General features: G+C 38.6%; 1 protein-coding gene across 3 annotated transcripts in view; it reads right to left on the bottom strand.

Annotated features, from left to right (window-relative positions):
- Positions 1–23,484, bottom strand: part of QSER1 (glutamine and serine rich 1) — a 46,356-nt gene extending 22,872 nt beyond the window's left edge. The window contains exons 1-6 of one of the 3 annotated variants that reach the window (XM_083348889.1): positions 23,227–23,432; positions 21,849–22,030; positions 8,979–9,088; positions 8,324–8,485; positions 2,782–6,330; positions 1,227–1,498 (exon numbers count right to left, since the gene is read on the bottom strand). In XM_083348889.1, coding sequence (XP_083205015.1) covers positions 1,227–1,498; positions 2,782–6,330; positions 8,324–8,420 — 3,918 coding nt within the window. In that variant the 5' untranslated portion in view covers positions 8,421–8,485; positions 8,979–9,088; positions 21,849–22,030; positions 23,227–23,432. Of the gene's footprint in view, positions 1–1,226; positions 1,499–2,781; positions 6,331–8,323; positions 8,486–8,978; positions 9,089–21,848; positions 22,031–23,226 lie in introns of all 3 variants that reach the window. The other 2 variants (XM_083348887.1, XM_083348888.1) reach the window with 2 other exon arrangements.
- Between the last annotated feature and the right edge of the window lie 1,455 nt (positions 23,485–24,939).

Here is a 24,939-nt window from a genome sequence, read left to right as displayed (position 1 = left end):
GTTCATTATTTCTACATAGTTCAACTTGAAATTCTATCTTCTATTGCTCAATTCCAAATGCCCTGTTGACCACCTTAAATCTTTCTTAATTTTGCATATGGAAACTATTGAAAATAAATCCCTCTGCACTTAATTGCTGTTTTGATTTCGTCCTATAACCTCCATGTTCTTGTTGTAACAAATGTGAAGAAGATCAATATTTTTTCTTTATCTACTATTTAGTTTCCTGTAAAATGTTCTTGAGCTGAGAGTCTTAAAAGGCATTTTTGGCCAGAGTCAGGGTTTATATTTGTTCCATATTCTCAACAGGCTACTAACGATTCTTAAAATCTACATTAACTTTTAACTTTACTGTGTCATCAAAAGAAACATACAATCCAAACCTCAGATTGTGCCCTTCTGATTTGAAAATTCTCTTTATTTCTCAGCAAAACCTATACTTTCACCCAGATTAAGTGGAAGATATAAAATATAATTTCAAATCAGGCAGTCCTGATCCTCCTTGTTCCTTTGCATATTAATTTATATTTAACTTAGTTTATACAAAGTTAGTTATATCTTTCCGCTACCTATTGCTCTGCATTCTGAAGTTGTTTTGGGCCTTCCAAGGTTTTTTCCTTTGTATTGGGAATGCAGTAGTGATACAAAGCAATTCAACCCAAAGAACTAACTCAAACATTGACTAAAAACACATGCTGGCAATCTACTGCTGCAGATGAGGTGTAGATTTATTCTTCAAATGCATAATTCTTTTAGATACCTTAAGAATATGTACCATAACTGCTGACATCTCAGTTTCAAGAATTTGGGATATCCAGAAAGAGAATACATAGCTTTGCCAAGCAGTAACTATATTAAAGCTATACTGACAAATTCTGTGAATTTCAGACTAAATCCAACTTTTTAACACATGCTCAAACTGATCTAACCTAACATGCCAACTCTTGAATTGCATAAGAAGGCAAACCAAATTTAAATATTCCCTGAAGTGTTATAATGTTTAAGAGTAAAAAAAAGATATATTTAATTTTAAACCTATCTGCCAGAGATCTGCAAGAACAGGACACTCTAGTTCATTATTCCACAAATCATGAAAATAATTAGCACAATTTTCATTTACGGTAATTTCTTTCAAATTCTGATGGAAATTTTTTATGGCATTTTAACAACAAGTAAGATTTAAAAAAACAAAAGACAGGTTATTCAGATTAAAATAGATGGTTTACCTTTAGTGGTTCTATATCTTCAATCTTCACTACAAATTCATCGCGCTCTCTGTATATGCCTTCGCCTTCACTGTCTCCATGGTCATCCTCAGTATATCCTTCTACTGCAACCAATGCTTGCGGTTTTGCTAACTGGTCTGTAACAACACTCTCCATTTCAAATTGTGCTATACAGGTTTTCACCTGAGAATCTGTCATCGTAACAGTCATTTGGGAACCTTCCTTCTTTATGGCAGTGTTAGTGATGGCTTGAGAAACTGTTTTGTCAATTTCTAAAGCATAAAAAACAAGCATTTAAAGAATTTGAATTCATTTTCATATTTATAACACAAATAATTTAGTTTACAAATTACCACTGAGTGCAAAATATTAGCTGCTCTGATTGACTGATAGCCACCCAGAATCACTTTGTAGGGGAGATATGTGGCATAAAAATTTAATAAATAAATTTGGCAGATGTCTCAAATTCTTGGAATTCTGTAATATTTCATAGATCTAAAGGTAAAGGTAAAGGTTCCCCCGCACATGTGTGCTAGTCGTTTCCAACTCTACGGGCCGGTGCTCATCTCCGTTTCAAAGCTGAAGGGCCAGCGCTTGTCCGAGGACGTCTCCATGGTCATGTGGCCGGCATGACTAGACGCCAAAGGCGCACGGAACGCTGTTACCTTCCCACCGTAGTGGTCCCTATTTTTCTACTTGCATTTTTATGTGCTTTCGAACTGCTAGGTTGGCAGAAGCTGGGACGAGTAACAGGCGCTCACTCTGTTATGCGGCACTCAGGATTCGACCCGCCAAACTGCCGATTTTCTGATCGACAAGCTCAGCATCCTAACCCACCGTGTCCCTTTTTTCATAGATCTACTTTCAGTTAAAAAAAATCAGTAGAGGGCACAAGAAAAAGAAAGATTAAAATTTATCTTGCCTTTCAAATAAAAGCAAGGTATGTATCTGATCTTGTCATAGAAAAATTATGTGCTGAAGAAATTTAGATGAAAAAACAAACAAACCCCATATTGATAGTTAGATACATAACCTTTATTGTCATTTTTTACTGTGGGCACCATGGCACATATTAAAAATGAAATTTAGTTGCTTGCTCTCAAAGTGTACGCATACATACACATTTAAACATCCTATATACAACATATGTATAGACTTACACCCTTACATATAAGTAACATATAAATATTAATCACTGTCCATATAAAAGCATATATTATCTATGTTATAGGCAAATCTAAAATAATTTGTAGAGGTGTTTTTTTAAAAATGCTCATTTGGGTAGATTATTGAGATTTCAATTTAAACAAGCAATTTTGGTAGTTTATAAAAACGTTATTTTAATGCAAATTCTATATAACATGACTTTGTTAACTATTTTGATTAAACATTTAAAAGCACTCCTAATAAACTTGAAAACTAAATTACTCTTAAAACATTTATGTAACAAAGAAAAAAGAATTTATTGATTATTGGACTGGTTTAATTATATCTTTATTTAAAGCTACATTTAAATTAAAATTATATATCTCATCACAAGCACAGTAAACTTTACCTGAATTTGTCTTTGTATCCGATGATGATAATGAAGAATATATACTCTTTTGGTCATCTTTGTTGTTCCCCACATTATCTTTATCAAAAGAAAAAAAAGGCCGGGCTTCTGACTTTATCTTAGGTTCTTCATAATTGATCTTAACTAAATTTTCAGCAGAGCCATCAAAAGACAAAGCAGCTGTTGCTGTCTGAGCTTTTGAGATTGGCAACTGACAAGGTGCTCTAATAAGTGGGGTGACAGGTCTTTTTACACGATTAGGAACACGGATCGCAGGTGCTGAAAACTGCTGTCTGGGTCCAGATTTCAAGAAATCTAAAAAAGATGCAATAAATCCTTTTCTAACTTCTGGCTGCTTTTCTTCCACCTCTTTAATTTTCTGCCTCATTTTTTCTTGATGTTGGTAAGTTTCATGACAGTTATCAGGAACCGGAGAGTAAGGAAAGCTGGCATCAATGCCTCTTGAATTTTGACGTTTGCACTGCCCGCTTCGTTTCAGTTGCTTCTGATTTTTATCAACAACTTCACTGACATTTTTAATTTGATTCTGTCCTCTGTCTTTTTGCTTTTGAGGGTCCTCTTCTGGTAAAAGTTGGCTCTTGTCTTCAGTATTACCGTTTTCATTTCTTGGATGCTGCATAGATATTTGTTGCAGTGGAATGTCAGCATTGTTACTTGCCATGCTATAATCGGTTTGTGACACTGCAATCTCTTCATTTAGAGTCCTACTACTTGAAATAAAGTCTGTATCTTTAATGTTTAATGTTCCATCCATATGAACATTATTTTTAGCTTCAGATTCATTCCTGGTGCTGGAGTGTTGCTTAACTCGACTAGAAACCTGTTCTTGCCTTCTTTCAGTCTCAATTGTTGTAATTCTAGCAGGAATACCTTGATCAGAAATCTCAATGTGTCGTTGGTCAAGGTTCCTATCTTTTGTTTGTTCTGCCGACACTGCTGTTAAATTTAGGGTAACATGACCTCCATTTAAAGAAATATTATTCACACTAAGTGGCTTTCCAGAAATTGCAGGTGATGAGTTAAAGCTAGGAGTCATGTGTCTGACATCTATTGTATGAAACTGAGATTTAGGGCTATCTCCATTTTCAACTGACTGAATTTCATCGTCATTGGTTGTTGATTTTGCAAATTCAGATGGTATTACTCCACAAGCTGCAGCTGTGGCTGCCAAGATATCATCTACATTAGACAATATATTCCTTTCATCATTGAGAAGTACAGATTCTGGAAAACATACCGAACTAAGGGGAACAAATTGATTCTTAGATTCATGATTTGGTTGTTCAAAATTATCTTTGGATGTCAAATGATGTTGTAATGGCTTTGATGGTTCAGAAAGGTTAACTTTCAAAACTTCAGAGTGTTGCGAGTGAAGCTGGTCCTGAGAATGCCTCCCATTACCTTGAATCATATGACCATCCACTTGTAGATACTGCTGAGAATTCATAATGTGCTGTACTTGTGGAACACTTTTTGTGTATCCTAAACCAGATTGCAATATTGACTGCTGAAGCATTTGTAAATCACAGGGGGATTCTAGAAGTACCTGCGAAGTAGGTAGGCATAGCTGATGGCTGTGCCGTATGGCCTGAGTATGAAGCTGAGTTGGTGAACTAACAACATGAATCTGTTGCTCTGAGACTTTAACTTCATGTACCTTGTGCATAAGAGACTCTTGCTGGCCAAGTTCTTTACTGTCTGCATTTACTTGTGCTGTTGACAGTAAATTGCTTGCTTTTTTAATATCATGATTCACTGTATTGGTAATATGGCTGATTTGTGTTACAGGGTTAACCATTGTTTCATCTTTTTTTGACCCTTGAAAAGTAAGCCCAACAATTTGATCTTCAAGGCGAGAGTTACTTCTGATTACACTTTGAGAGTAGCGATTATCTGCTTTGGAAACTTTGTAAGTTGTATCCTGAGCACTAATCTCACCATCAGTAAGTCTCTGAGGAGAGGAATCAAGAGATGATTGCTGTTGCAGTGCCTGAAAATTATGTATTGGAAACTGATCGTCTTGTTTAGATGTTTGATACAAATTAGGATCAGATTTCCTTTTAATGTATGACTTTGAATCTGAGGAAGATCTGTTGCTCTGCAATGCTGGTGAATTAGGTGTTACTTCAAAAGGAGTTGACTGTACAACTGGCAAAAATTTTTGAGATTGTGGAGAGGGTGACTCTTGTACCTGAGAGTGCAATGAAATATAGTTCTGGGGAGGGCTTGTAGCTGATAGGTTTTGAATATGAGAAGAAAATGTTTCTGAAGGACTAACAACTGACAAGACCTGTGACTGAGATGAATAGCTAATCTGTGGTTGGCTAACTGTTGACATACCCTGAGAATGACTAGAAGAATAATTTTCAGACTGGCTGCTTGAAGAAAGATCCCTTGTTTGCCCAGAGAAGGTATTTGAAACTGAGGTTAATACCTGTTGATCAGACGTGTATGGTAGTGCCTGGCTTTCAGAAGTAACAGCTTCTGATTGTCCAGTAAAAGAAAGTGTTTTGTATAATGATGGTAATTTCTCAATCTTGATGGCTGAGAATGCTTGTGCGTGACTAACAGGTGGCACATTCTGTGACTGTGTTGAAATATAATTTTGTGACTGACTTACTGACAGGAGACTTGGGAGCTGTGCTGTAGAATAGATTTGTGCTTGACTAGCTATTACAGAGTTCTGGTTCTGTGCAATTTTGGAATAGCTTTGTGTCTGTACAGAAGGAGCTACACTTTGTGGTTTAGGTGTCTTTGTTGACCTTGGCAGTTGCTTTGTAGAACACTGTTTTGCCTTTGTAGTGGAAACAGATGGGAAACCTGGTGACGGGACTGCTGATGCGTATGACTGAGCATGTTCCACTGAAACCTGAGAGGATTTCTGCTGTGGACCACTACTGCTCACCTGAGTAGCATCGCCAGCTGGGCTACAAGATGATTGGCGGGATGCATCCTGATAATCAGTTTCATCTGCACTTGGTAAATAGTTCTGTAAGGAATGCTGTGAACCAGTCAGTTCTGCCTGAACAGACTGTGTGTTTGAAGGCCGCTGATGGTGTTTAATTACACTACATTCACGCTGCAGTGCTCTTTCAATGGAGGCAGTAGAACCAGTAAACAGAGCTGAGTTATACACCTGTGGAGTCTGCTGAGCTCCTCCACCAAGTGATGAAGGCAATAGGCTGAACTGTGGCTGTAGAAGATGAGGTGCAGACTCTTGAGCAGAACGGTATGTTGAAGACTGTGGTGGTATGCTGGTACTTAATACATAACTGCCCAGACGTTCAAAAGTGAGTCCTGGGGGGACTGTGCCTTGGGATGTCTTGATCTGCAATAAAGGGTCATGAGCAGTTAGAAGCCCATTTGAGGTTGCACTAAAAGTTGTATCCTGAAGTGTTAAAGAAGGAGTAGTAACAAAGTTTCTACTGCTAAAAGCATTGGGATGTTGATAAACTGAGGTTGATGGAAAGGTTCCAGAAGTTGGCAGGGTTCCAGTAGCAAAAAGCTCAGTTGATGAATGCATGCCTGCTTTAAAAAAAAACACAAAATGAGATGTAATCAGTCATTAATGAAAAAAGGAAATATAAAACTGGTACCTAACCATTTCATTTAGTCTTGGAATTTAAGTATTTGAAATGCACTCAAAGACTTGGTGCTAAGTTCTCTCTAGATTCTGAGTTTACGTGAGATTTAGCAGGCAGTACCGAAACAGTCTTTTCAATTATTTTATTCCATGCTAAGACTGGCAGAGAGAGGGCGAAACATTTTGTCCTCTTTTTATATTTAACATAGGAACCCAGAGGGCTGTATTAGACCAACCGTGATTAAAAATTTTTACAGTCCAGAAACTCAACTGACTTCAAAAATCCTAACCCCACCACCTTCAGAAACAGGGTAACAACAATAGTTTCAGAAACCTGGCAATGCTAGGTAAGTTGCTTCACTGCAAACATAAGAAAATCATATATACTCATGACCCGGTCATCTCCCGATGTAACTCACCCTATATGAGGGCTGCCCTTAAAGAGTATCCAGAACCTGAGCTGGTCCAAAATGAGGTGACACAGGCAGTTATGTATGCTCCTGGAAGGACTCAACATTATACCTCTGCTCCATGAGCTGTACTGGTTACCAGTCTGATTCCAGGTCAACATCAAGGTGTTGGATTTGCCCTTTAAAGCCCTGCAGTGGCAGGTTATCTGAGGAACTGCCTTTCCCCAATTACACCTATATGTCCCATCAGGTCCGGGAGAAATTGCATATTGGAGGCCTCATCTATGAGGGAGTTCCAGCTGATGGATCCTAGGAGACAAGCCTTTTCTGCCATGGCATCCACCCTCTGAAACATCATCCCTCCCAAACTTTTGTGACCTCCTGGAAAAGCCTTAACACTTTATCAGTAAGCCTGGGAATCTCCTGGTAATAGGAAGCTTGCTTTTATTTAGGCTCATTGTTTTAACTGGTTTTATAGAATGCCTTAACTGCTAGTTTTATTATACACTGCCTAGAATCAGTTCGTGAGAAATGGGCCATATAAATTTGACAAATAAATAATAAATAAAACTTTCCTACTACAGAACACAGAAATCAAGCCTTATGTGTTTATTTGTCACAATGTTTAATCCTTAAACCTTTTCTTCCCACCCTCGTGATCAATGGACTTTTGATCATTCTTTTCCCAATCTGGAGCCAAGAAGGCATCTGATCATTGTTGACATTACGATTCACAGCAGCCTTAATTGCACTGGTTTCTATCTTGACAGTTTCAGCTATTAAAGGTTATTTTATAAGAGATATGAATCTTTCCCATCCCGTTGAAAACTATCTTTTTTGCTTCACATTATGTTAACATCAGTATTCACAAGTAGAATTATGCTAAATATATTCCCACAGCATTGTCAGTTTTGCAATTTCTTCATTTGTTTCCACTATCAGAATCACAAATTTTCTCCATGGTAGCAGTTAGCTATCTTCTCTCTAGAACAGGGGTCAGCAACCTGAAACAGTGAAAGAGCCACTCGGAACCGGTTCCCTCACAAAAGGAAAAACTGGGAGCCGCACAAAATGTGTGCACATGCGCGTACATGCGCGCATGCACAGAACAGGGTTTGACTGAAGAGTGGAGCCAAGGCGAGATATGCACCTACCCTGCATATTTGAATTGATTGGTTGAACTTTTTTAGTCCCACTTTTTTTTTTTGGACTGCACATGGCAGAGGACTGGGAGCCGCAGGAAACGGCTGAAAGAGCCGCATGTGGCTCCGGAGCCGCGGGTTGCAGACCTGTGCTCTAGAATGATCCTCCAAGTCTATATAGATCATAGTTCTATGAAGATAATAAGGCTGAAAAAATAGATATAAACAATGATCCCTAATCCAGTGAAGTAAAAGTTTTCCCTGGATAGTAAAAGCTTCCTATTCAGAGACAAAGGGCTCTAGATCTAATCCAATGTCATACTCTTTTAATAATTTTTGCACAGAAATATATTGGTACGATTACCAAAATATTAGGAAAATGTCACCTGGCTGCCACGTGGGAGTCCTAAATTGTGGTAAAAGAGTTGTTCCCGAAGAAACAGTCTGAGTATTGCGAGATTCGATTGCAGAGAGAAAATTCATAACTGATGTTTCTTTAGTGTTGCTATTGCCACTGTGTGTAGTATTATCAAAAATTCCAGGAAGACCTATAAGAAAAAGTATATCTCATATGAGCTTTATCCTAGATGTACCTCAGCACTTAAATGTCTAATCAAAAAGTTCAATCACAACGTTCTAGTTGAGTTTTGGTAATGGCCAAAAAGTTCTATTACAATATTCTGACAGTTTACTTAATTAACCATAAAAATTGCTGAAAGTAATAAACAGAATAAATATACAATAATATTACAAACTATCTACAGAAACCTTGATTTATGTTGTATTTAGTGCACTATTAACTGAAGGATGAAGGGAGAGAAGGAATGGGCAATTTTCACCAATTCCGCTGTCCTCTAAGTCTCATGCTTAGAGCTCCAGGAAAGAAAATGCGGTCACAGAAATTTCTTCCTCCAAAACTTTTTAACAGGTATAACAGGTATATCAACATATATCTCAATCATTTTCTTGAAATGTATTCTATTATTTGTCATCTCTAAACTATTTTAAAAGAAAGGCATCTATTTCATAAATTATTATTACCAGAAGGATGGGGTGTGGTAGTGTACACAGGAAGCTGCTGAGAAGCCGTATATGTTTGTCTAAGAAGATCCGCTTCTGAGTGTGATGAATGTCCTCCTCCATAGTTTAAACTTCAAAAGGCAATTAGAACAAATATAGATGAAAATATGACCATTAACCAAAACACAGTAAGAGAGATTAATATTAGAAGTTTAAACTTTAATGTTGAGCAGTGACTGATCCTCACGTGTACAGAATATTGTAACGTAGGATTCTTTTACCCAAATACACAAGTAATGTAATTTAGTTAACACATCTAAAATAGAAAATGATTGTCCTTCTATATTTCAGAGTGATTTTTCAGATATTATTTACCATTCTGCTCCTTGCATTGCTAAATTTATGTCTACCCAGTTTCAATAGTGTTCCCGTATGTATGTATGTATGTATGTGTATGTGTATGTGTATTATATATATATAAATAAAATAAACTTCAATTTCTAAAATTATGCATACAGGATCTATAAGACATTTATAAGCAAATCTCCTTCTCTTGAAACCAGAAATACACTTCTGACTTCACAAGGCAATTTCAGAAAGCATTGCTAGCTCTGCAAAATGCAAGTCAAAGGACCCATGGCTTTTAAACAGAAGGAAGGATTTTTCTTGGTAATACTTCAAATTTGAAAGATACTCAAGACTCTAGAAGCAAAATACAGAGCAAACCCCAATTGGTCTTTAGATCTCTAAGCAGAAGAAAGGCAGGGAGATGCTTCTGATCCTTGTAGGTTTTCAAAGTATCTCAGAAGCAGATTCAAACCCTTTCATGAGAAGACTATGTCAAGAGCCTCCAATGTTCAATGCAACTGTGAAATATTCTATGCTTTCTCCAAGGTTTGTCAAGATATACCGAACTTTGGATGGAAACCTGGGCAAAGGAGCATTTATCACAGGGAATAAAACTGTTAATTCTGCATGTGATGAGCCATTTACCTCTCTCTCTCTCTCTCTCTCTCTCTCTCTCTCTCTCTCTCTCTCTCTCTGTGTGTGTGTGTGTGTGTGTGTGTGTGTGTGTAAATTATTTCAGCGTATGTTATGAAGACAATTTCTCTTTTTAGGGACACAACCTTCTATGATAAATCAATCACAAAAATGAAATAACTGCAACCATATAAAAGAAATTCCTCTTAGGAAGCTTATATACATGAAACAACAGCAAGCTGGTCCCATTTTTACCTTATCATGTATACAGTTAGTTTTGAAAGAATTATTTCAAATGTCATGGTCACTAGATGGCTGTATGGTTTCCCAAATAGAACACTTGTTTCAAATCCCAAAAGTGATCCTTAGTTGTCCAAACAATTAACAAAATAAAATTTAGTTGCAAATATAAAAAAACAATATTCCACACACTTAGGAACAATCCTAATTAAGAAAAAATGTAAAAGTAAATATCATTCAAACCAAAGCACCAGATGGAAGGACAAGAAGCAAAGGTTGGAAAGTGACCAAAGAGAGAAGCAACCTGGAACTAAGGAGAATAAGAGGAGACTGGACATCCACCTGTCTGAGACGATATAGGTTCTCCTGCTTGAGCAGGGGGTTGGACTAGAAGACCTCCAAGGTACCTTCCAGCTCTATTCTATTCTAAACTATAATTTCCATATTAAATGTGTTTTTTTGGTTATTAATGCAGCAGAAGCATGACAGTCCTATGAAAGAAAATGGGCTGTCGTAACATAGGCATTATCCTTTGCATTTGACCGTATTATTAAGTCCCATGGCACAGAGGTATTCTCTTCAGTTATGGCAAAATACCAATGCCCCAAATTTTGTTAAATACTGTCATTGGTTGACATACTAGTATACATCTCTACTGCAGTAGTTTTATATCAAAATTATATTAAATCAACATTTTCTCTGACAATAGTCTTGCATGTACGGTATATACGATTAAACCAGGAACTTACAATTTAAGTTAGGTTATATTAGCTGACACACAATCATCATTACTTATTTCGTATTTTGTTTGTGCAACTATATAAACTAAACAAAAAGTTACTTCTTGAGGCATGCAAATCTAAAATTACAGATCAGTGTGTCCATGTAATTTAAGTTTTCATTAAATGTTGGCTTAGATATACTATTTCAGCACACACATTTTTGTACTCAATAAAAAAAGAAAGTAAATAAGTGAAAAGGAAATATATAGATATTGATTTAGGAGATGGAGAGAGGGTTAAATCAGCAAGCGCACGCAAACACACATACACGTAGTTTAAAATATGCTCAGAATGAATTGAGCTTGATAATGAATGCTAAGAAAAACAAACAAGATTTTGGATATGCTCAAAATAAAAGGAAGAGGGGGAAAAATCACTATACCAACTGCTTGGGTACAAAGAAAACCTAGTACTAACCATATTTTAGCTCAGATTTTTCTGAGAAGATGGCTAAATATTTCACTTAGCAGCTGTGAAATCAGAATAAAGCAGCAGGATACAAATCCAAGATTGTTTGAAATGTTTATTTACTTTGAATGAATTTAGAATTTCTGGATCAAATGAACTGCATTCCAGAAGTACAAAGTAACCAAATGTATTATTTCTGAGAATCCCTGGGAGCAAATATCCCTATCGTCAAATGAGAAAAAAAAGAGGAACAAGGGAAATACAAACCTGTCACTCTGACAATGATATATTGAAAGATGTAAAACCTTAAAATAGTTCAACTATCAAAAATGCCATAATTGTTCAAGAACAGGTATTATCAGATTATGATCTCTCTTAACGCATTTTAAACAGCAATTTACTTGGCAGTTTGTGTGAATGTTATAATCACAAAATATGTTGATTTCAGCAAACATTGGACCAATTCAAACATTCCTGATCAAACTCAAATAAAGTATCAACTGGGGTCACAACAGTCAGCATTCTTCAACTTTGCTATTAATATTTTAGATGCATGCTTATCAGATGACACACAATGAGCAGAACAGCTAATAATCTAGAAGAGAAAAAGGAAATTCAAAAAGATTGTAATGGACTAAAGAAAAGGACTGAAAATTATAGAACAAAATGGAGGCAACTGAAACATTCTTCAGTGAGAAAACAAAAATTAAAGCCAGAGAAACTGAATGGAGGCAACCTAGTTTGCAATCTTGGAATAGTAGTTCATTTTATATACGCGAAACAGGGAACAAGATCAACACCCTGTTCATATTTTTGACTTGTTATGAATTACTTCTAATATATGTATGTGTCTTCACAGGTATATGCAGCTATATTAGATTTTTTTTATCCCGCATTTATTATTTTTAAAAATATATCAAGGTGGAAAACACATACACACACAAAAAAAAATTATAAAAATATGCTGAGAATTTCTAACATAAAATAAATACCACAAATGTATTTTGCTATGAATTAAATGACTAAATAGATTAGAGAAATCCCCAAAGAATAAAAAAAATGTATATCCTCTTAATACTGCAGCGAGATAGGTATTTGGGAAGTTATGTAATAATAGTCTGAACAAGAATAATGAAGATAATCCTTATTGCAGCTAAGTAAAATCAATATAATTTTGGAACATATTTTTCTGAATTAGTCATATGCTTTGTATCTTCATTTCAATCAACAATCAAACAAAAGAAAAAATCAGTATCAGACATATTCTAAATATTTATATAGTAATTGAATCAGTAATTTGCTGGCTATGATGATTTATTATTTTGCAGAAATGAGACCAGAGGGAAAAAATAGCCTTTAGAGGCATCTATCTGAAGACTGAACTGACCACACAAAAATTCCGTATTTTTAATGATTTAATTTTTATTAACTTTTGCAATACATTCCTGAAGGACCAAATCAGCAGCTTAATTGCACACAATAAATTTATCTAGTTACCTCTATATACCTCTACCAGCACAAGGAGGAAGCTCTGTAGGAATCATATTTTATAAATCCGTAAGTTATGAAAAATGATGAAGAAAAATTTTACACTAAGGTGGGCAACTACTATATCAATTCAATACCTTTTCTCGACAAAACATATAAATGCTTAAACAACTGAGCAAAATATATCTATTACCATCTGATTGTTTTAATCTTCTGTGCTTAATTAATTAGATCAACTGAAAGCTGATGGCTTTAACATACTGGTGGTGTTTTTGTTTTGAGGCAAGATGTAGGGCAGATTTCAAGGAACATTTTTTTAAAAAAACAAAACAAAACAAAGCATCGGAATGTCCAAAACACATAAACCAAAACACTGTGAATCAAAAATCAAATAATTACTGTAGAATTTAATAATACTCACTGGTGTTTCAACCCATATCAAAGACACTACCACTAAATCAATGACAGATTGCAAAAAACAGCAAAGAAATACAATATGTAATAGAAACTGAAAATGAACAAATTAACTTGCGTCCAGAATGAAAAACATTAAGACAACATCAGAAATCAGTAAAGTAAAATTTCAGAAAAAGCATGAAATGTTTCATTCATAATTAGATGTTTCGAATCTCTTAGTTTTGACAGAATCAAAGCAAAATATAAAGAAAGTTGAATCTAGGAAAGAAGAATCTGAACAATGCTTGTTGATACAAAATTTCACTGTTAATTTTCTACGAACTATTTGTTAAGATCACGAGATTGTCTGCAATGCCACTGATTGAGCCACAGGGTCTGTAGCAAGATAAAATTCAGTATGACTGCCATGCACTTCTCACTCTCAAAAGCCATTTTTTAATCTAATCTGTAACTTGGGGATGTCCTCTCTTTTTCACTGTACTATTTTTCACAAGCAGTCTTCTCACAGGATGAACTAACTAGAGAGGGCTTTAATGTTTCTCGACATAAAGACTAATTTACATAAACCACACTAACTGTTAAGTTAGCCAAATACTCTCACTGTTTAAGTCATGCAATAAGTCATGCAATACTACAATAATATCAGCTCTCACAGGGATGAACATTTTTTTTATGTAATGAGAATTTAAGGAAGCAACCCAAACACATTTTTGTGGAATGGAAAATACTAAACTAAATGTAATTTAGTTAATGTTGGCTTCCTTTGCTGTGTGAACCTTGCCATTATGGTTTGAACTTATTAGAATTATTTCCAAATAAATAAATATAGGATTACATGTCAATAATTATAAGATTTATCCTTCAAACTTTTTTCATAATTATTAATTGGACCAATTAACTGGTGAAAATATATACAGGCTAAAAACCACAGCAGTTTCTTCATCAGCAATTCTTAGAAAACACAGTAATTCGGGGGGGGGGGGTGGAAGGGAGATCAGGAGTTCAAAATATACCTTATATTATGAGTTTGGGTAAGCTGTTCAAATTAAGAGGAAAAATATCCTTTTAAAAAAACGCACAATCAATGTACTGCATTATCCAAAGTAGCTTTTTAGCTGGTCAAATGTCAGGTTTTGCTCAGTAGGAGGAGGTATTATTTATGTTGTTCCTAATAAACTCTTATACGTTATAAAACTATAAGAAACTAGGAAGAATTATGTCATAGAATAGACCATAAAATTCTATCATATTTTTGTCTTCATTCTTCTACATTAGGAATTCTGACTTGCAAAGTTCACAAAGCACTGCTATCTTGTAGCCTTTCATCACCTGTCATCTTATCCTATTCCATAGGGCTGAATTAAGATCTGTTTTATATATTGAGAACTACTATAGAAATCTGCGGAGATCTTATATACTGTGTTCCCCCCAAAATAAGACCTGCCCCGAAAATAAGCCCTAGCTTGATTTTTTGGGGTGGGCCTAATATAAGTCCTACCTCAAAAATAAACCCTAGTTTTGGGGCAAGGCGCACACCTAAAAATTAAGCTAGGCCGGGGGTGGAGGAGCTGCCCCACACCCACTTACCAGGATTCCCATGAATCGACACCTGCCTCTCCCCAACGGCTCACTTTTTCTGCAGCGTCCCCCGGCCTGCATTTCACAGTCAGAGGCCTTTCCAGAAGGCGTCTGCAGCCGAGAACCAAGCTATGGACTGAAAGGCCTTCCTGGAAGGCCTCTGACTGTGAAATGCAGGCCGGAGCTCCATTCTCAGCTGCAGAATGATGCTGCTCCTTTGGCCACAGAAGAAGTGGGCTGGCTGGGCAGGGCTGTCAGTGCCGCCATCGCGAGGTGAGTGGAAAAGACCCCCCCCGCGAGAATAAGACCTGATGCCTCCTTTGGAGGTTAAAAAAAATAACACCGGGTCTTATTTTCAGGAAAACACGATACTATACTCACTAATTAACAACACATTTCTTATATATTTATTTCATTACCATTTTTTTCTGTTGGGTATAATGCTGCAAGTCATAACATTTTCTTCTAATTCTCCCTAACTTCTCAAAATTCTACCAAATTTTTATCTACTCATTTTCTCCCGAGTTAATCATTTTTACAGGTAGCCCTCAATTTACAAGCGTTTGTTTAAAGTTACAACAGCACGGGGAAAAAAGTAACTTTTTTTCACACTTAAGACAGTTGCACCATCCCGTCCCAAAATCAAAATTTGGACACTTGCCAACTGGCATGTATTTATGACAGTTGCAGTGTCCCATTTCGGGTCAAGTGATCCCCCCATGAAACACTCGCAGTGTCACATGTACCTTTTGTGACCTTCTGACAAGCAATGCGAATGGAGAAGCCAGATTCAACTTAACAATTGTTTTACTAACTTAACAACTGCAGTGATTCACTTAACAACTATGGCAAGAAAGGTTATAAAATGGAAAAAAATCTCATTTAACAACTGTATCACCTATCCATAAAATTATAAAAGATACTATCAAATTTGGATTTTGTATAGTACTGTTCGGAGAACTCTTTTTTAAGCGGATCAAGTGTAGTTAGTGCAAAATATTGCAGCTAGGTTGCTAAAGGGGGTAATTTACTGTAAACAAATTACAGCATTCTGCACCTATAGTTTTCAGATAAATTACAAATAAACATCAAACACTGCATAACTCAGTTACTAGCTCCATGGGAATTAAGAACATAATTAAGAATGTAACTTTCTAAAACAATAATCATGTGTCAGCCCAAATGATGGTATTCTTGACATTACTATCTGGATTATGGAATTTCCTCCCTATCCAGCTTGGTGCACTTTTGATTGAATGTATGCTTTTGTGTCACTACATTTTGTCATACTTCCCATGGTCCTGCTTATTTTATCATTTTAACTTTTGTAATAATAAATGCATTGGTTTTATTGTATGTAATTATATATTTAATACAGTATTCACATTTTTCCATGATGCCATTAATGTAAAACAAGCAATAGGTCAGGCTACATTTTACTAATTTTGGTCAGTGAAAGAACAAGCAAGATGCAAGATGGAAGTGATTTAATAGGGCACAAAATATAGTTAGCAAAAATCAAGGAACCGGACAGTTTGAAAAATTAATCTAACAATGAGGCTACTAATTGGTTGTATGTTGTCCAATAGAAAAACTGGCTGGATTGCTATTCTGCTTGTACATGGCTTGTCTTAATGCTTGTTGAACAAATTATGGTGTTCTTGTTCACACACATTATACTAAATCTTAAATTGTATTAACAAATCATAATGGCCAAGTTCAAATATTCATATATCTAAGTAACCAGAATCATAAGCTACTGCCAATATCCACAGTTTACACATGTTCCTTTCTCATGTTTACTTTTTCAACAACTTCAGCCTCTTTTAAATTTAGACAATCCGATTATGCTTTTTTATAATAATTGTTGTGAGAACTGAACTTTCATGTGCTTGTTCATAATTCAAAAATACTTGTAGTGGAATCTGGTTTGGTTCATTCTGACAATTTCACAAAGAAATTTTAAAAATGAATTTCAAACATTATTTACCAGATTTTTTTTTACTAACTTTAAAAAGATTCAGGTTTTTTTAAATCCTGGAGTTTAAAATTATGCTATGCATATCTGTAAACGACTGCCACTACAAATTTTCTTCATAGGAATCTAACTGCAGGACATAAGAGGAATGAGTGACATAAAAATAAACATTTGCTTATCTTACAGTCTTTAACTACATAGCACTACAGTAACTGAGCTAATAGTGATTGATGTTTGGCAAGTATATATTGAAAGAACCATCTGGTTGAAAAGCTTATCTCCACCTTGTCTTCTAAGTTCTCAAATGGTATCAGCCAATGGAGAAATACCATATTAAAGATGGAAAGAAAAATCATAAGCACCTAGTGAATTCTACAATAACACAATGATGAAATGGAAAAACTATATATAATTACACACATACATACACACACCGAGCTTGGATAAATTGCTCTCTGGGTTAACAAATAACTTCTTTAATCTGACTATAATTCTACATTCATATTTGTCACTCAAGTTAAAAGTTTTTTTAAATCCAAAAGCAGATATTTCAGTCAATAAAATGATAAAGACTGGTGTCACCCCTGAACTATGAGGGACAATAAACTATGGTTTGCTGAATAATATATCAGCATATTTGCTGAACCATATATCATAGTTTATAAACACAGAAATTGAGTTTATTGCCCCAAAACAAACCTACACTGTCCAAAAACAAACCTCCAAACTAAGTCACAGATGGATTTAGCATGTTGTGTGGATCCAAGCAAGGTAAAATGGCTAGGTTTCTACATAGCACCAATTCATATTGCGTACAATATATAATATATAGGTATTGCAGTTTGGGCTCAGCAAATAGTGTGAACTTGGCTACAGATAGTCCTCAACTTGTAATAATTTGTTTAGTGACCTGTTTGAAGTTATAACAGCATTGAAAAAAGCGACTTATGATCATTTTTCACATTTATGACCGTTGCAGCACCCCTATGGTCAGATGATCAAAATTCAGATACTTGGCAACTGGCTCATATTTATGACAGTTGCAGTGTCCTGGGATCATGAAATCATCTTTTGTGATTTTCTGGCAAGCAAATCAATGGGGAAGCCAGATTCACTTAACAACCGTATTACTAATTTAACAACTGAAATGATTCACTTAATAAGTATGGCAAGAAAGGTCATAAAATGGGACAAAACTCACTTAACTCTCTTGCTTAGCAACTTAAATTTTGAACTCAATTGTGATTGTAAGTTGAGGACTACTTGTACTGTTATTCTGATTGCTACTACAGTATATGTTATATGCCCAGTATATGTTCCTTCATGCATGTCAAATTCGTGACGTCGTGTGATGTATCGCGACTTTTTTCTCACTGCCGGCAATGGGGTGGACACGGTTTCGGCGTGATGCATCCAGCCCATGGGCCGGCAGTTTGACATGCCTGATCTACAGCATGGTATCTAAATCCAATCATTAACGCTTAAGAAGACTAGCAACCAAATAATTCCACAACATCATTCATCTCAAACAGGAAACCAAGTTGCTGGATGGAGCTAAAGCAGGGGTGTCAAACTCAATTTCATTGAGGGCCGCATCAGCATTGCGGTTGCCCTCAAGGGGCCGGGTGGGTGTGGCCTACGTGGGCATGGCCTACTGGGTGGGCGTGGCTAGAGTGCGTATGGCCTACTGGGTGGGCGTGGCCAGCTCTACATCGTTCGCATCAAGGGTGCCTATGGGGGCCTGGGCAGGAGTGGGACAGATCTGAGGGTCTCTGGCAGAAGAAGGGTCTCTGGGCCAGGGCCAGGCAGTGGGGGCTGTTCCCTCACTGTTTCCAGGATAGCTTCGCGGGCCACATGAAACCACTTCGTGGGCCGGATCCGGGCCCCAGGCCTTGTGTTTGACATGTCTGAGCTAAAGGAAGAGGAAGAAACAAGAAATAACAGCCTGCTTAGGGAACTTAATAGACTGTTGTTAAAAAGAATTCTAAGTCTCTTCCCCTCTTAAAATACAAAACAGCTTAGTGAGACTTAAGCCTGACCCCTTCTTCAAGTCATGCAATGTGGAGTGCGAGATAGAAAAATAAAAAAGGAACATGGGGCTGAGCACATGGAGTAGCTTACTTAAAAGGGCTTGAGTAACTAGCTAAACATTCTTACTAATTCACTGAAACAATTTGTTTCTTCCAGGAATGGCCTCAGGGGGTCAACTGTCAAACGAAAGGCAATCTGGATCATTGAAAAAACAAAATATAATTTCCTACAAAACTTAGGAATTTTCTGAATCACAACTAGTAAAAAGATAGGACCACAGAAGGTCTAAAATAATAAAGCCATCCATCTTACTTTCTGGAGAACTTTGCGAGGTCTATTTGTTGGTGCCCTATCACAGTTGACTAAATCATTGTCTTCTATAGGCAGCAATATTTTCATCCTAAGGGAAGAATGTGTGGAAAAGAACTAAAATGGGTAGATGGTTGCTAGTTCCACAAATTGCCTTAAGACTATTTTTTAATCAGTCACAATGTGGTTTGGTTTTGATTTAACACGGTGTGTGAAGCCAGAATGTATCACAACTGGCTAAGACTGATAAGAGCTGGCAAAAACGTAAGGAGAATGGTATGTCATTCACTCTGATTTAATTCTACAACAGATTGTAAATGAGATATACACATTTTTAGAATAAGCTGAAGTTGAGACATACCGGTATTTGGAAAACAGAAACTACAGGAAACTGACCTAAATCTGCTAAAACATAATAGCTAGAGACTATGTTACATTCTATACAATCCTCTTGATAGCAACAAATTGTTAATGTATGGAGATAATCAGCTCTAAGCCTACTATTCTCATCATCACAAGTTTATTGGGGGATAAAGAACAAAACTTCCATCCTCATCCCACCTTATACAAAGAAAGTGCTATAATTTTGTATACAAGCGGATTGGACTATTCTTCTCCATTTTTTTCTTGTTTTTTTCTTGTTCAATTGTAAAATGGGTTATTGGTTTGGAAGCAAAACAGGACAATCAGCAATAGAGATTATCTGATATATGGGAGAATCTTCAAGGTATGTAGAAATAAATGTTATTCCAACACTGATTTGTCAAGGGAAAGGCGATGTAGAAAAATGATGTCCTTTAGTTTGTATGGCATTCTGGCTACATATATGTTGTACCTAAATGCAAATCATTAAGTCCTTATTTGCTTTATTTGCTGTCACAGTCCTGCTCCCCCTCTGTTATCAGGTGGGAAACTTGAAAGAAGTTATTACACGGCCTTCTCTTGTAGGTGACTTTCTAAACTCATTAACCAGCATAGAAGAGCTATTGTCTCAAAATAATGAAGGCTGCTTCAAGTTTGTGCATGATACTTCTACGTGTTCAATTAAGGGACTTTCTGAAATCATTATATGCATATGGAATGAATTAGAATTAAATTAGTTTGGTTTTATAGAGTTTCTGAGGGTAGGCTGTGGGCAAAGCAAGGCAGGCTTCAAAGCAACAATTGAGGCTTGAGTGGTCCCAAATATGAGCCAATAACCAATATACACAAACTATTTTCTTGAGTAACCCAAATAATATATTGTGAGATATTGAAAGCGCTAACTATAATTTGCTTACTGCAATAAAACTATACAATGAAAAGTTAATAAAATCCAGGATTGAGAGAAGCTGATTAGTGAGATTTCTTCCAGATATTCAGAGTCATCTTTCCCACCAATCTTCACATTAGAATCAAATATCTTGTCTCTTTAGTCAGGAACCTATTCATTCGTCCCCAGGAGAAATGAACAGATACTGTATAATCAACATAAGTAATCAATTCCCTGGTTTTCAAAATATTTCCCTCACTGCTTCAGGCAGCTTTCTGCTCCACCCTCTCACCTCGCAGGTGAGCCCTTTTGTGCTTCCTCATATTATTTTTTTAATCCTGCCTTTATTACTTTATTGTCTTTTATTGTGGTTAGCTGCCCTGAGTCCTTCGGGAGATAGGGCGGCATATAAGTCCCAAAAATAAATAAATACACAATGCCCTCCTTCCTCCTATTTTCTGTACAACAACCCTGTGAGGTAGGTTGGTCTGAGAGAAAGTAACTGGCCCAAAGTTACCCAGCTGGCTTTCTTGCCTAAACTAACAGTTTAGTTCAGGGGTGTCAAACTCAATTTCATTGAGGGCCGCATCAGCATTGCGATTGCCCTCAAGGGGCCAGGTGGGTATGGCCTACTGGGTGGGCATCGTTCGCATCAAGGGTGCCTATGGGGGCCTGGGCAGGAGTGGGACAGATCTGAGGGTCTCTGGCAGAAGGAGGGTCTCTGGGCCAGGGCCAAGGCAGTGGGGGCCGTTCCCTCACTGTTTCCAGGATGGCTTTGCGGGCCACATGAAACACTTCGCGGGCCGGATCCGGCTCCCGGGCCTTGTGTTTGACATGTCTAGTTTAGTTAGTTTCTACTCTGGTGTCTTAACCCACTGCACTACCTGCACAACTGTCTAGTCCAGGGGTAGGCAACCTCGGCTCTTTTATGACTCGTGGACTTCAACTCCCAGAATTCCTCAGTCAGCTATGCTGACTGAGGAATTCTGGGAGTTGAAGTCCACGAGTCATAAAAGAGCCGAGGTTGCCTACCCCTGGTCTAGTCCCTCAGTGAAATGTGTTTTTTTTTGCTTTGGTCTATTTATATTTTGCTACGTTTTGTTAAGTTAAACTACAAAACAAGTTCTCAGAAATGACATAGCTGCAGAACAGGAATATATAGAGCACACAAGCCATCAAAGGATAAGGACTACTGAAGAAACCAAAGCTCATTTAATATTTGCTGACCTACAGGCTTAAAGATTTATTGTATTTTTGTTGTTATTTTACACATACTGCACACATATTAGAGCCAAAATAAATGTCAAATTCCATACAAATCACTGGTAAACATGTGTAACATCTCTTAGGAAGCAACACAGATTCTTCATTAAATATCACTACGTCTATATTAAAATTCATCTCATAATTAGTTTTTAAATCTTTACTTCACGTCTTGCAAGGTGAGAAAGCCAATTGCTTATTCTATCTGATAAAATATCCTTGGAAAGTATCCCATCAAGTATTCTTTGTGTTAAGTGTCCTAGCCCTGGGAGCTGAATATTCTTAAGCAAGTTTCAGCATGAATCAAGTTTTAAAGCACAGGGCAAACAGGCTTCGGAACCTCTACCTGTAAAAAAGAGGGAAAAGTACAAACCGGAAAATGATAAAAAAAAAAAGGTATTGGGGTGGTTTCAGAAGAGATCACCCAGAATCTGCAGTTCCTACCTTACAGCCTGGCTATTCTATTTTCAAAAGTGAAGGCACATTTACTCTTGTCTGGTATGCTCTAAAACAGTGTTTCCCAACCTTAGGAACTTGAAGATGCGTGGACTTCAACTCCCAGAATTCCCCAGCCAGCATAGCTGGCTGGGGAATTCTGGGAGTTGAAGTCCACGCATCTTCAAGTTCCTAAGGTTGGGAAACGCTGCTCTAAAATCTTCAGTTAATCCAACTGACCCACACCTTCCTTTAAGGACTTTCTTTAAGGGACCGCTCTCCATTACTACACTGTATTAATACAATGGGGGGGGGGGGCGGCGAGTAGGTTTCCCTGTTTTTCCCAGAGACCTCAAAAATGCCTTCCCTAGGCAACGCAGGAAGTAAACATGAACTCCTGAACCTGAACGGCCTGCCCAGCACACGCACCTTGGAAGCAAGAGGAGGAGGCCAAGAGCTTTCCCCTGCTTATCCCCTCCGCATTTGCAGCGACGAGGGCACCCTGGAAACGGAAGGAGGGGGAAAGGGGGGGGGTTCTGTCATGCTGAACTCTTCTCTCGGGTGTGTGTGTGGGGGGGGGGAAACTACACGCTTTTCCCGACCGAAACAGCGTGTGTGTGTGTGTGTGTGTGTGTGTGTGTGTGTGTGTGTGTGTTACGGTGGGGAAGAGAGGAAAGCGAGGCTCGGGGTTACATGGCAGCCACGAATTCCCCTGCGTCCCTCCTCTTATTTGCACCTCGCAACGCCTCCCGCTTTCATTGTCCCTAAAAACTCCCTTATCTCGCTACGCCCCTCTAAAATCCCCGCTTCAGCTCCGAGCAATGGGGATCTCGAGGGCCCTACTGCCTCCCCTACGGACGGGCCCAGCCCCGGAGACGCGCCTCCGTCCTCTCCTCGCCGGGAGACTTCTCTTCGGCGTCCCACGCCACGCCACGGAGCAGGGAAGCCGCCCAGCCTGGGAGGAGGAGGAGGAGGCGGCGGCGGCGAAGGAGCCGCGAGCAGGTCCCGCGGGCGCGCGAGGGACGGCAGGCCTCGTCTCAATCCCCGGCCTTTCCTGACGCAGCCCCCCCCCCCTCCCCAGGCTGGCGAGGAACAGACCCTCCTTACCTGGGCTTGAGGCTGCTGACGCCCCGTTCATAGGCCCAGACGGTGGCGGGTTGCGAAGAGGCGGCAGCGGCGGCCGAACCCAACGGATCAGGGTAGCTGGGGGCTGGTGGGTAGTTCCTGTCCATCATCCGAGTGGGAAAGGAGGGGACGCCGGGCTGCGCTCGGGGCCTGGCGCGCAAGGAGCGGCCAGCCGGGGCGGGGAGGGGGGGGGACGGCTGCAGGGACCGAGTAGAGTGGGACGACTCCCCCTTCCCGCTCGCAGGAGGAGGGCAGCTGCGGCGGCCGCCTCCCCCCCCCCTCCGCCCGGTCCTCCCCTCAATTTCCGCTGCGAGAGGCGGGAGAGCGGCTTAGAACCCGGAGAGCTGCGGCGCGGCGCGGCCAAGTTGGCAGCGAGGGCTGCGAGCCGCTTTGCCGAAGAGCCATGTCGGGCTGTGGGCTTTCCCGGGCTGCCCCTCCCACCCTGCTGCAACTGACTGGGAACCGAGCGGCTTCGGGACACGAGAAACGGCGCCCGTGGCCGCTGCTCTTTCTTTCTGCTGCGGCCGGGGAGCTGGAGTTGCAGCCGTAGCGGGAGAAAGAAGAAGGCGCCTGCAGCAAGGAGAAGGACGCCGAGCGGGAGCGCGAAGGCTGTGCTCCGGCTCACTTTGTTCCCGCGGTGGCGAAACGAAGCGCTGGGGAGGGCGGGGGGGGGAGTGTTGTTTCCATCTCTACAACGCCTATACATGAAAAGCTTTGCTGGGATTTGCAGACGGTTGTGTAGTAGCTTTACGCCTTTGCTTATGAAATGTTCTTCTACAAAAGGCTAATCAAATAACGCATGAAGTGGCTTCGTAACCGCGTTGCTTGTCAGCATTTCTTCTCTTCCCATTTATGCGTGCTTTACATGTAACGCTGTGTCGTAAAATTGCTTGTACACTAGAATTCTTAGCGTCTCTTGATTAAGTATACCTGTACAGGATGGAAAATCTAAGGTTGATGGCAAGGTAGTGGGAAAACGTGTCTGAAGGTTCAAAAGAAAGGTGTGGAAATGTTTCTTTACACGCACACGCGCACACACACACACACACACACACACACACACATATTTACTAATTCACAATGTGTGTGAGGTAAAATATCTGAACAATGGAACTTCAGAAATTGTGTTTTAAATATTTCCAATTTTTAAGTTAGGAGAATCCTGTCCCTGTCTGCTGAATCACTGCATGCTTCTGTGCTTGACGGTCCTGACAGTTACACACTTTTTTGATATTTTTGAGAATTATAGGAAGCAATAACAAAATAATGTAAAAATGAACGCTGTAAAAATAAGATGTATCTTTTCAGCAGAGAAGTACCTGTACTTCTGACTTTTTCAGCTTTTGTGCTGGTTGCCGAGATGATGGTAGGAAATGAAGTTCAATGCCGTTTGAGATTAACAGCTGAGGGAAGTTTGTGGTACTTATGCTGGCATGTAAGGACCTACTTTCAAATATGGAAGTTTGAATTTGAAGTTTTATTCCTTGAAAAGGAAGATACAGACTTTGAGATACAATATTGCCACTTTGAATTGTGCAGAGGAAATAGATGAAACAATCTTGTGTTTAATTGTTTTCACAAAGGAGGAAAACAAAGGATTCAAGTTGTAGTAGAATGGTCTGCAGAAATGGCCCCTATGGCAAGTCTAGCAACCTTGTATAAGTCAATATGGCAGAGACATTGGTTTAACATTTC

This window comes from Vipera ursinii, assembly GCF_947247035.1.
Source record: "Vipera ursinii genome assembly, chromosome: 1".
Taxonomy (NCBI): Eukaryota; Metazoa; Chordata; class Lepidosauria; order Squamata; family Viperidae; genus Vipera; species Vipera ursinii.
The sequence above is the reverse complement of the archived record's forward strand: the minus strand, read 5'-3'. Positions and strand labels throughout refer to the sequence as shown.